This window comes from Tasmannia lanceolata, unplaced genomic scaffold, assembly GCF_043159265.1.
Source record: "Tasmannia lanceolata isolate RefF3 unplaced genomic scaffold, GAP_Taslan_0.1 ptg000016l, whole genome shotgun sequence".
NCBI lineage: Eukaryota > Viridiplantae > Streptophyta > Magnoliopsida > Canellales > Winteraceae > Tasmannia > Tasmannia lanceolata.
In genome coordinates, this window is record NW_027518693.1 from 11,355,063 (window position 1) to 11,367,764 (window position 12,702).

Sequence of the window (12,702 nt, forward strand, 5' to 3'; positions counted from 1 at the left end):
TCATGAAAATCCTAGGGGAGGAGGAGCTCCTATTTGTTTTGGATTTTGAGAACCAGCTCAAATTTACATTTAGGCCCTGTTCGTTTAGGCCTTGCTTGTTTAAATTATGACAACGGATTGTCACTGGCAGATCGATTATTTGACTCAAATTACATTAGAATTTGAGTCCAATAATCGGTTTGGCACTCATAATCGGTTGTTGTAATCTTAAACAAACAGGTCCTTAAGATTATGACAACTGATTTTGAGTCAGTTTTCAACTCACAATCAGTTGTCATAATCTTAAAAGAACAGGTTGAATTGAATCCAATAATCGGTTTTGGACTCACAATGGGTTCTCAAAATCCAAATCGACAGGGCGTCAACTTTTTTATTTGAGTTGATGGTAATCAAGCTCGCCATTTCAAAAACAACATGGATTTTATTCGTGGCAGCCTTTGGGAACCAGTTTTTAAGTCTATAAAACCAGCTTCCTAATTCATGCAAAACTACCCTTGGGTTGTGAACTCTATTCGATATGGGGATTGGCTATAGCCCAAGACTCACAGCGATTGTACAATCCTTTCCCATTTTGGCTCGGAGTTGTAAGAACGTACAAATGCACAATTGGAAAGACGAGGTCAAAAAAAATAGACGAGAAAAAAGACCAGCAATAGTTCCATATGAATTGTGCGAACACTGCACCAATTTGACAGTACCATCCAACGTACCAATGCTATATTGTATGAACAATCTTTTTGCCACTTGCCTTCTATAATCAACACTAATAAAAGCACAATTAACTAAAAATTGCTATAGTATTTTCCATTACAACCTTGAAAGGGATTTGTTCTATAGGATTGTACTTCAGCATCCTTTGAGTTCTAAGACAGGCAACGATTCCAGTGGTTCTAGTGGTTGAATCATGACCGTGTGAACAGAGGGCGATCAGAGCATGATTGATGGGTCAGATATCTTACTGAGATCCTAGGCATTAGAGAGCTGTTCTCAGCAAGTTTCTCAAGATGGCACCATCTCTTTTTGGCCCTGTTTGTTTTGGATTTTGACAACCAATTGTGAGTCCAACACTGATAATTGACACATGCATTTTGGGTCCAATAATCAGTTTTGGACTCACAATCGGTTCTCAAAATTGAATGTGTAAGAATACGGAGATTACATACCACAGACCAAAACAGCACGGAAAAAAAACAGAGAAAATGATAGATAATAAACTACAGTAACCATATTTATATCACTCCCATTCTATACATAAATTTTACCATAACATCCTTCCGAGAGACCTATAAATACACAGAAGCTAGTTCTGATTTTAGTTTAGGCCGGCAGCTTTTTGGTCTATCAACAAGCATATTTCATGTATTATTATGTCAATGCTCTCCGGGAAAAGAAACAACCCGCGATGGGTAGAGATCTGTATGCTGGGAACTTACCAAATCGAATATCTGATCCCAAGGCCATTGCACGTCAAAATCAGGCCCTTGTATCGTTGAAGGTACTCCTGAAATCAATTTGAAAGAATTAAGGAAAGCACAAACAGCAAGACAGTTAGATTATGTGGATGGGGGAAAGAATCAACTCACGGTGACACTGTAATCTTGGACATGCAGAATCCCGTTCCTGTTGTATTCTCGCCTTTGGATGGGATCACTTAGAACTGTGGATAGAAAACATCAAATGTTCTGTTAGTCACGCCTACTAGTAAGGAACAGAAAAGAGCTCACATTTATCAATATGATTATAGAGGGCAATGACAAAGAAGAAAGACATATAACTGTCAGCGCTAAACTAGAAATAAAGAAAACAAATAAGAGGAAAAGGCACATTCAGCTGCTAGTTTAGACTTCAGACGTGCAATGGTAGACATGTGACCTTTTATTTTTTACCTATAGGTGAAAAATTGTTAAGCAGACAAGGCTGCAAGAACATGGGACAAGGGGAAAGAGATGAGACTACGGAAATCATGCTCTCGTATACCCATTTCATTAAAAAAAAACACATGCTCTTATAGAGAAATCGAATCTTTCAATTCTCAACTCCTAGTCAGCTACATATAAGGAGTTTTCTTGAGCGGGAAACCTTCGCATTTAGCTAAGACACAAACTCGTAGGCCTGATAAGGTACTGTGCAGCCAGCAAAATAAGTCAAGATTAGTGCCTGGCCCATCTACTCAAATTCCAGGAATCTCCTTAAACCCACAAGGAAGACTGAAGATAACTTAGAAGCAGCTTGGAGCCTTCTCGAACTAATTCAGCCTTACGTCACCCCTACCCTACTAGAGAGTAGAGAGGCGCTAAAACAAAGAAATGACAGAATGCTAATTAAAAACAGTCCAGATGGCCTCAACAGCCTAGGATTTATCATTTATCCATTATGATCATTTCATAACTTGTGTAATCCACCTATTAAATTTGTGCATGGCAATATCAATCCCCTTTTGTGTTTCAATAATCCTCTCCTATTAGAAAGTTGTCCTTCATTTCCGTCCACTACGATTACATTTCCTAATATCCATTATTATCACTTCAAAACTTGTGTAAATCCACCTCCTAAATTTGTACATGGCTATACCAATCCCCTTTTGTGTTTCAATAATCCTCCCCTATTAGAAAGCTGTCCACCTTCAATTCAATCCACTACTATTACATTTCCTAATATTGGTTTTCCAAAATTGGACTTGGTGGCCAGCAATTGGACTGTTAAACATATACAAGGAGATGGTCAAAACACAGTAAACCATCAAAATGAACATGTGCCAACTTTCCAAGTACGTAAACAATAAATCTGAAACAAATATACTATCTTTATTTGGATAGGACACTGACCTTTGTAAGCCTCATTGATCTCTTGGAATCTCAAAGTCGCATTGTCCTCATCTTTCCGCTTATCCGGGTGCCATTTCTGTAACAATTAGACCAAACTATCTAAGAGAATTACGTTGTCAGGCAAAAGAAGCAAGCCCTGGTGCTATTGACAATCCAGAAATTACTTGACCTTATTTAGGAAGGTATAAGTTTCATTGAATGGATACATAGCTATGAACTTGTTGGATTTTAGCTGGTTCTCCATTCTAAATCTTCCAAAAAGAATAACAGAATATATAGTGACTCTATGAGATAAAAAACAATTTGAATACCTTGAAAAGAAATGTGAGCCAAAATGTAAATGAGATCTAAACAAGCATGAACAAATAGAATGAAGAATGTTTGCAGAGTAAAGCAAAAGACAACAATATGGACTTGAGAGAAAATACAAACCAATGCTAGGCGGATATAGTTGGATCGAATGACATCCTCTGTAGCATCAAAATCAACTTCCAGTATCCTGTAGTAGTCCTGCAAAGTTAAACACCGATGGTCAGATCTGGAAGTCAAAGGATAAAAAGGAGATGGCCAAAATCCTCTAACAGATATTCTTATAAATGCCAATATAAGTTGAAAGGCATTACAAGTTTTCCAATAAAGATAGCTCTAATAAATGGAACAACCATTTTCTGGGGTGAAAACTAATATCACTCTATATTTCCTTAAAATGAAGCAAGTATGTATGTAAAGCTTCACACATACAGGTTACTCACTTCCATTAAGAGGAATAGCATTATGTCTTATTCCAGATTCTCGAGTTAATGGAATTTCTTCAGCAAGTCTACATTTGAAGATGTGGACAGAATGAGATGGCCATTAACATATCATGAGTTCTTCACTTCTTCCTAGGCGGGTTATGCATGGTCCCATATTATTCCATCTACAGTTTTCAACAATCATCAAAATTAAGCGTGATATAGACGCTTGGAAGTGGTTCCCATCCCTCGGTCACTCCCTTGAAAAATAAGACTGCTCAGTTGTGAAAATTTGCTACAAATCAAAACTTCCAATATAATTCCACAACTCATTCCCCAATCCCTTAGAACCTCGCTTCACACTGAACAAATTACAAGAATCCAATTAGTTGGACGGTTACCCCTTGTAAGAAGAAACAAATAAATGATTGCTCACTAGGGGAAACAAGAATCCTTACTTATTGGACCACGATGGAAAGAGCTTTTCCCATAATCTCATACAGCAATAGCACAATGCAAACAACTATAATGCCTTGTTTCTACCTGACATTTAACTTCCCAAAAAAGAGATTGGCGCAAACCTAGGGTTCACAAATCAATTTAGGGACTTTTGAGCTTAATTAGGAGTTTTTGTTCACCATGGTCAGCAACTTACATTCCCACAACAGATTAAACATCACACAAGAACAAATTATAGGTAGGTTTTTTTTTTTGGAAGGAAATCAAAACCTTTAAACTCATTCATCAATAAGAATTAAAACAATTTATGCAGTTTCCATCCCATTCAAAAAAAAAAAAAAACATGTAATTTTTATACATTAAGTCCATGAAAGAAAAATAAGCTAACAATCGAAGAAAATTCAAATCTCAACAGGTGTGGCATAAATATCAGATCTACCAAATAAGTATGTCAAAGGCTTAAGCAATACCCTCTGTCACAAATATCTCCCATATTTTCAAAATATCATGTTTTTATCGCGAAATTTGGATAAAACGAGAAAATCTAAAGATTTTAAAAATATAGCGATATTTTCATTTTTATCAGGAAATATCGCAATAATATCATGATATTATCCTGATATTTTAACAATATTATTTTTCTTTAATTTTATATTTTTAAATAAATTTATTTTTTTATCATTGTTTCCCGATATAAACCCGAAAAAAAATAAAAAAATTTAATATATCCCGAGATTTTTCCTTGCCGAGAAAATCCCAAGAACGATGTTTGCGACATAAGCAATACCTAAAGGAGTAAAGGGAATGATGATGGGTAACTAGATCAGAGTAGGGTGATAATGATGACAATGGTTATGGGGATGATTACAGAAAATGGTGTAAAGGATATAGGGAAAGTTAAGGGTTATGTAGTGAGAAAAAAAGGTGGAAAGGATCAAAGGAGAGGGGCATATAGGGGTAGCTTGTGATAAAGAAAGAAGGCCGGGGGGGGGGGGGGGGGGGGGGGGGGATGGGCTGATCTCAACCAAGGAAATAGAGAGAGACGTGGAAGGAGAGAAAGGGGAGAAAGGAAAGGAAAGGAATGAAGGGGAAGGGAGCTCAGCCACGGGCTGAAGGTGAAATATAGAGGAGGAGAGGGAGAGATGGGGGAAAGGGACAGCTTTGAAGGGCACACAATTGTGGGGTAAGCGAGTGGAAAAGAGAGAGAGATAAAGAGAGGGGAGAAGACAGAGAGAAAGGAATAGAGAGGGGAGAAGACAGAGAGAAAGGGGGTAACTGCACACTGACTGGGAGGAAGGGAGGGGGATAGTAGGGTGAAGAGGGGTGGCGGTTGCACACCAGCGCGCGCGCACACGCACACACAGAGAGAGAGAGAGGCGCCCAAATGAGGGCGGAGGGGGAGACGATGTGGTGCCCAATTTTGGGAGCGGGGGGGGCGCAATAGGATATAAGGTTACTGTTAGGGGTTTAAGTGGTGGGCCATAGTAATCAGCCAATGGGATATAAGACATTTTAAGTCGGTTATGCTTGGATATAGGGTGATGGGCCATGAGTAATATGCAAATATAGCGAGTCAAAAAGTTGATGTGGACTAGACCTGGCGAGAATTCACCAGGACCCATGGGTCGACTCGGCCCGCCCGTAATTTCCGAGTCCGGGGGGTCAACCCGGCCCGTCAAAACTGGGCGGGTCCGGGTGGACCCACGGGTGCCCGTAGAAGTGAAACAAAAAAGTAGTTTTTAGTTAATTGTCATATTTCTATACCTCTTCTTTGTAGTTTTTTACGTAATTGTCATATAAAGGAACCCTTTTCGGTACTTTTTTCCTTAATTTTTCTACTTTATAGCACTTTTTCCGTAATTTTCCTCTAAAACTTTAGTACATTATGATTATTATTGCTAGCTTTTTCAGTACTTATTATTGCTAACCACCTTTCCAGAAAAGTATTTCCTTGCAGTTTTCACCACGTCTAATAAGACAAATCTCTCAACACATCAGTTGCAAAAGGATGGGCCAGAAGTAGCCTTTGGAGAAGGTGGCTAGCAAATACCTATAAAAACTAAAAAACAGAAAAAGCAAAAATTTACTAAAAACACGTGTGACCCGCGGGTCGACCCGGCCCGTACGGGCTGGGTGTGGGTCCAAGCTTAGTGACCTGTAAAATTTTCCGGGTCATTTTGACCTGGCCCATTTGACCCGGACCCGTACAGGCCGGGTCAAACCCGGCCCGGCCCGGCCGTTTGCCAGGTCTAATGTGGACATCCCCGCATCTAAGACCAATAAATGAAACTAAAAGACTAAACTAAAACCATAATTAAAATTATCCACAAAGTAAATTGATCCTTTTTTTAATGGCAATAAATAAGGCTAGATCACATTAGAGATTCACACAAAGTATAAGGCTAAGAGCACTCAATTTTAAATTAAAATAGTAATAGCTATTATACGTTCCCGCTTCTGGCAAAAGGGTTTACGGTTCTTGCATATCCACAATATGATATCTCAAGAAATAGGTATCATTTCCTCTCTTTTTTCAAACAAGATAATGCACCATGTCCATCATAGGTCCCTTCATTTTGTCAATGCATCTAAAATTATCTACAAAACTGTAAAGGATCGTTCCTAGTGTATCATATTTTGAGTTTTTGACACATTGATATCAATCAATGTTTAAAAATTGAACTCCCAAAGGTATTCCAAGTCAATTCAGCCAAGTCAATGAATCTTTCACTGAGGTAATTGAGTCTATGAAAAGCCCTGGAAAACGTGCTTATAATAAGAAAAAAAGAGAGGTAAAGAGTCTATCTCTCTTTACATTCTTTATAGCATAAAAAGTAAGAGGTTAACATTGGCAACCTTCCATTTATTTGATGTAAATAAAACTACTCAAGGTTGTGCGTATATTTGTATGCATACATATCTACATGTATATAATTTTCAAAAAAAATAAAAAATATATATATATATATATATATATATATATATGGATATGGATATACATATATACATATATAAGCATACATACCCAAATTTCAATAGAAATATATCTACATCTATAAAATATATATGAAGTGACCTTCCTATTATGTCTATTCATAAGTTTAAATTTCAACCAAAACTGATACAAAACAATCCAAATGTTTCAATTTCCATCCCACCTAAACACATACCAAAATCAAAATCTATAGGGAAATCGAAATTGTAAGTGTATTAGTGGTATACTATACCAGTATGTGTTACATAATGATATGTAAAATGTGGTGTATACATTATGTATAAATACTTACATGAATTACTTGTGAAATGTGGTATACTATACCAGTATGTGTTACATAATGATATGTAAAATGTGGTGTATACATTATGTATAAATACTTACATGAATTACTTGTGAAATGTGGTATGTACTGAATTATTAGGGCAAAGCATGTCACTAGGTGTTCGATGTTGTTAAACCGTTCGAAATGATTTTTAAATAATTGTAAATTACAGCAAGCACAGGAGCAGCCTATGCAAATGACAAATGCAAATGACAAATCATAGTATTGAAGTTCCCCAAAAATGTGATGATACATTGTAGCAATTTTCACAAGCAAAAGAAAGGAAGCATGTCTTTGGTTAGAAATAATTGTTACAAATCTAGTGACATATCATTCATTTATGTTTTGTACTTCACCGTGTATTCTCATTTGCAACCAACCATGTCATCAATTCAATGTCGGTGTCAAACATATACGAGAAGTCAATGACAGACATAGATGAGACGTGTTGGAACAATGTCCTCAAGATGTTACCATTCAAAAAAAAAAGTCTCAAGATGTGTTCCTTTCTTTTGACTTAGTATGACTGTGATAACAATGTAAACTTTGGATGCCCTTAATGCCACGATTCATTGCCTGAGCTACCACAATTAAGAAGTCAATATACTCTAGGCAAAAGGGCTCAAAAAGAAATCTTACCCATCGGGAGGGGAGTATATATCGAATATTGTTACAAGAGTGGTCAATAGTGACTCTGAACTATGACGAGGTAAGTGATTAACTTAGAAGTAGGTTATGGGGGAGAGTGTGTGTGTGTGTCTACACACACACACACACACACACACACACACACAAGAGTGGTAATCAGGTTAGAGCAATACTCAAAAAGAGTGGGTTACCAACTGTAAATCCCATTGCACAATAAGTCCATTACTCTGTGAAGGTTGGTCATTTGTCTTGGAATTGGTGTTGGGAAGGGGGGTATCTATTAAAGCATTAAGTCAAAAGTTTCACCTTCAGATAAAACATTGCTGAGAAATACTAGTAAGTTTTTTTTTTCTTTTGAAATTTGAATGGTACTGAGAAATCCAATATCCTTCAACAGGAGGAGATATTTTATCATATGGCAAGTGGGTGTGGTAAAATTTACTCTTGTCGATGAAGGCATTCAGATATCAGCAGTCAAAATGTCTTGGAATATGCCTAAAGAAACCCCTTCTTTTCAGGGGGTAGGCTCATCTGTTTGTTGTGGGATCATATACATGGGATTGTCTTGTGGATGTCGCAGCAGCCCACAAGATGAACAGTCCCAATAACTAAACCCATGCGCCACGAATACAATGAGCTCAGCTAAGACAAAAGAATCCTTCAACCTAAGGATAAAAAAAACCGCATTAACACGAGAGATTGCCTCAGCAATGGAATCAAATCCAGGCTGAATTTTGACCATAGTTATTCATTGCATAAAAGAGTTTGCAAGTCCCGTGGTCTCTTACCTAAAACAGACACAATAACAATTTTTAGTGCACACAACCAATATTTAAAAATCCAGCCCTTGTGATAACCTTTTTTTTGGTAGGTAAGCTGGGGTTTGGCAGGGGCCCCTGTTAGTTTATTAAATAAAAAAGAAGAGGAAGTCTAAACTGAAGGGAGCCCTTGCAAAAAAGAGGTGAAAGGGCTCCCCCATTGGCTGCACATCACCATCATGTTTGACTTTTCAGCCGTTATTAATGCATTGTGGTGATGTGTAGCCAGTGGGAGAGCCCTTTCACCTCTTTTTTACAAGGGCTCGCTTCAGTCTAGAATTCCTCTAAAAAGAAAGATAGTACATTCCTTGTGATAACCTCTAACCTGAAAATCCACCAATTGCCATTTCCAATATCATCCCCCCTCCCCCTCCTCTATGTTTATCAAAAGATATCAACATTTGGGTCATAATTAACCGCAAAAATCCCAATAACCTAAATAGATATTAGTCCCTACAAGCTCGCATAGAGTATAAAACTATAAATTCTTCTGAAGAGAAATCCTATAACAATATTAGGTGCTTTGGACTTGAATTTCATAATCATGACCCAAACATTTCCCACAATCCCAACTAGTGTTAGCAAGTGAATAAAAATTACAGCCCAAAATGAATCAGACTTAAAGAAGAGAAAAGAAAAAAAAACGAAAAGATTGTCCTAAAATCAATGGAAATGTCTTTGGGCAATCCGTATATTGATTCCCATAGAAAGGATTTTAGGGTTAGAGTTTTGTAAAACAAATTCATACCAAGTGAATGAAAATCACACCCATAATGACAGAATCAGGCTTAAATAATATAAAAGGAAAAAAAGGCAAAAAAAATTTAAAATTAATTGAAAGGTGTTTGAGATACCCATTGTCAAACCGTAAATTCATTCCTGTAATAAGGGTTTTAGGGTTAGGGTTTTTTTTTTTTTTGTTACCTTGGGCTTGGATAAGAGAGAAAGGAAATCGAAATCAACGGGAATATCTTGCTTGGCGAACTCTTCTTCTTCGTATTCCCACACCATTTTCCGTCAGATTCTTCTGAAACCAGAGAGGGTGAGAAAATATCTGGGGATTTCTGCTGCGAGAGAAAGAAGAGAATCGAGGGTTTTGATCTTACGCTACTTTTCGTGGTTCCGAAGAGAAGGGAATTTCAAGAGAATAGAGGGTATTTTGCTGTTTGGTTTTGGGAATTCTCTTTCCAAGGAAAAGAGACCTGGATAAGGGTATTTTGGTCGATTCTTCTGGAAGCTCCGGGGTGATTTTTTGGGGCTACTTCGGTGGCACGCGAGACATCGCCAAATGTTGGGCTCTCGTTGGCATAGGGGTCCCAATAGAACATCACAAGGAGACTCATATGGTCTTAGTCACATGCGTAGTATAAAGATCTACAAAAATTGGCAATTTAAGTTGGGCGATGATATTTTCACCCCACTGTTCACGTCAAATCACGTTGTAAGGGGGCGAATGCGTACTGCAGGGGGGCTGAAAATATCATCTCCTTTTAAGTTTTCTTGGCAGAGCTCTGAACCGAAACTGGATCAAGGCTTAATAGATCAAAGGCCTAGGATCGTCCGATCAGGGTGTTCTCAACGGTTCAGATCTGTAGACCTAATCAAGAGTGACTTTCCTTTTAGCATCTTCCTTCTTTGTAAAGAAGTTATTTTCATTTTCAAGAAAATACATACAAAATAGAAGATTTGTTGGTCAATTCTGCATAAAGCCATTTTGTGGCTCACATGAGAGAACAGACATCCAGATGAATAAAATGACTAAGACGGAATTTGCTAAAACATGAGCATTTGTGTGGTTGTTCTCTCCTGTAAGAGTGCGTAGAGAAATCTCTTTATGGGTCATATCTAGTATTCAGAGTTTGCCTCGATTTGGTACTGTTCTTGCGGCCCGCACCAAAACAATGCTTTGCCCCTAGATGTCCGCTCAACTACTGCGTTTCAACATGTTTCGGGGAGAAACAGCTAGCTCTGGATTCGAGTGGCATTTCATCCTTAACTAGGGGTGAACATGGTTCCGGTTCGAACCGAGGAACCGAACTGAACCGGCACATATGGTTCGGTTCGGTTCGGTTCCATATTTATATGGTTCGGTTCCGGTTCTGATATCCTGGCACCGATGGAAATTCGGTTCGGTTCTGGGTTTGGGATCTCGAAACCGAAAACCGAACCGAGAACCGACCCTCACCTTAAAACCCAATGCCTCATCATTTGATAAAATCACCCCCACCCCCTTTTAATTCACCCCTCTTTAACGTGCTGCTTTGCCTTTGAAATTTTAATTCACCCCTCGAATTTGTTCTTGTTTGTAGTTCATATATAATTTTTGCATTGCCCAAATTTGTGCAAATTTGGACATGTTAGTGTTTGTACTTCATATATAAACAAGAGCGAACCGATTATAAACACGATTAGGCAAAATATCTACATTTGGTGAAGGTTGGGTAAACCCAGAACCGAACCAATCCGAACCGAACCGATTATATATGGTTCTGGTTCTGTTCAGTTCCAAACATATATGATTTGGTTCTAGTTCCAATTTCAGGGAACCGATTATATATGGTTCGGTTCTGGGTATACCCCAAAACCGAACCGAACCAAACCATGTCCACCCCTACCCTTAACCACAACTCATTTGTTGATTCTTCAGCATCGGTCGGTTCGGAACTCCACTTAGTTTTACGTAAGCTTCATCCTCGTCATAGATGAAGCAGCTCCGGTGTACTTACTCTTCTAAAAAAACAATTTTTATAAGGAAAAATATCTAGAAATTGCGTCAAAATTTTGAAATTATCAGTGAATGGTGGTTGAATTTCGGTTACTCCAAAAGACTTTTTTTGCCCTCCAGTTGACATAAAGCATAGAAAAATGTCATCCTCTTCCTCTTATTCTTCTCTAATTTTTTTCCCATCACCACCAGAAGTTGGGGCCGTCAATGAAAACTTGGAGTCTTATCTCTAAAACTTATGGTCGTGTAGGAAAAATTGAGTTCGTATAGGAAAATTTGGGCTCGTCTCACTTAAACTTGGGGTCGCATAGGAAAACTTTAGCTCGTCTCACTGAAACTTAGGGTCGTCTAAGAAAACTTGGGCTCGTCTCGCTTAAACTTGTGGTAGTCTAGGAAAACTCGGGCTCATCTCAGTTGAACTCGGGCTTATCCCGGAACACTCGGGTTGTTACTAAGCATCGGAAAAGCCCCAAAGTTTTCCCATATAAGCCCAACTTTCTTCGAGACGACCCCACTTTCCCTTATTTTTCTTCCACTTCATTTCAATTTTCTGGCGTCTTCCATTTTTTCCCAGGGTTGATTCTTCCTTTTCCACTCCTCATCTTCTTATTCATTTTTTTTCTGACACCTTCCATTTTCTCGGCATCGACTTTTTGTTTTCCTTATTTCTTCATCTTCCTTTCCATTTTTTGGCGTCAAATTTTATTTTTACAAATTCACCTGCTCCTTAATTCTTCCTGCTCTTATTCTTCCTCCTATTCTTGTGATTACCATCAATTAGGGCCGCAAATGAGCCGAGCCTTGGGGTGCTCGGGCTCGGCTCGTGCTTGTGTTCGGCTCAGCTCGTTTAGTTTTTGAAAAAGCTCGGCTCGTTAAGTGGAACGAACCGAGCTTAAGCTCGTCTCGTCTCAAGAATGTTAAAAACATACAATTGTGAGATTTGAACCCAGGCCCTTCAAATCCAACACCTTAACCACTTGGCCAAACTTTCATTTGTGACAGACAACCCACATTCTTTTATTTTATATATAAACAACAAATATTATCCAAGTTTTAAAGCTCGGCTCGGCTCATTTATGAACCGAGCCTAAAAAGCTCGCGAGCCTAAAAAGCTCGCGAGCTTTTCCGAGCCAAACTATACAAAGCTCAAGTTCGGTTCGTTTATTTGGCGAG

General features: G+C 38.3%; 1 protein-coding gene across 3 annotated transcripts; it reads right to left on the bottom strand.

The window, feature by feature from the left end:
- Positions 1 to 1,182: 1,182 nt before the first annotated feature.
- On the bottom strand, positions 1,183 to 9,995 carry LOC143848779 (uncharacterized). 3 transcript variants are annotated; one of them, XM_077357836.1, is made up of 6 exons: positions 9,729 to 9,995; positions 8,429 to 8,651; positions 3,258 to 3,335; positions 2,826 to 2,901; positions 1,584 to 1,657; positions 1,183 to 1,501 (listed from the first exon to the last, which is right to left on the bottom strand). In XM_077357836.1, the coding sequence occupies exons 2-6, from the start codon at positions 8,444 to 8,446 to the stop codon at positions 1,430 to 1,432; spliced, it is 318 nt and encodes a 105-aa protein (XP_077213951.1). In that variant the 5' UTR covers positions 8,447 to 8,651; positions 9,729 to 9,995; the 3' UTR covers positions 1,183 to 1,429. The 3 variants fall into 3 exon arrangements, with proteins under 3 accessions (XP_077213951.1, XP_077213949.1, XP_077213950.1); XM_077357834.1 differs by lacking the exon at positions 8,429 to 8,651 and having other exon boundaries at positions 9,729 to 9,991; XM_077357835.1 differs by lacking the exons at positions 8,429 to 8,651; positions 9,729 to 9,995 and adding an exon at positions 3,578 to 3,830.
- Positions 9,996 to 12,702: the final 2,707 nt, after the last annotated feature.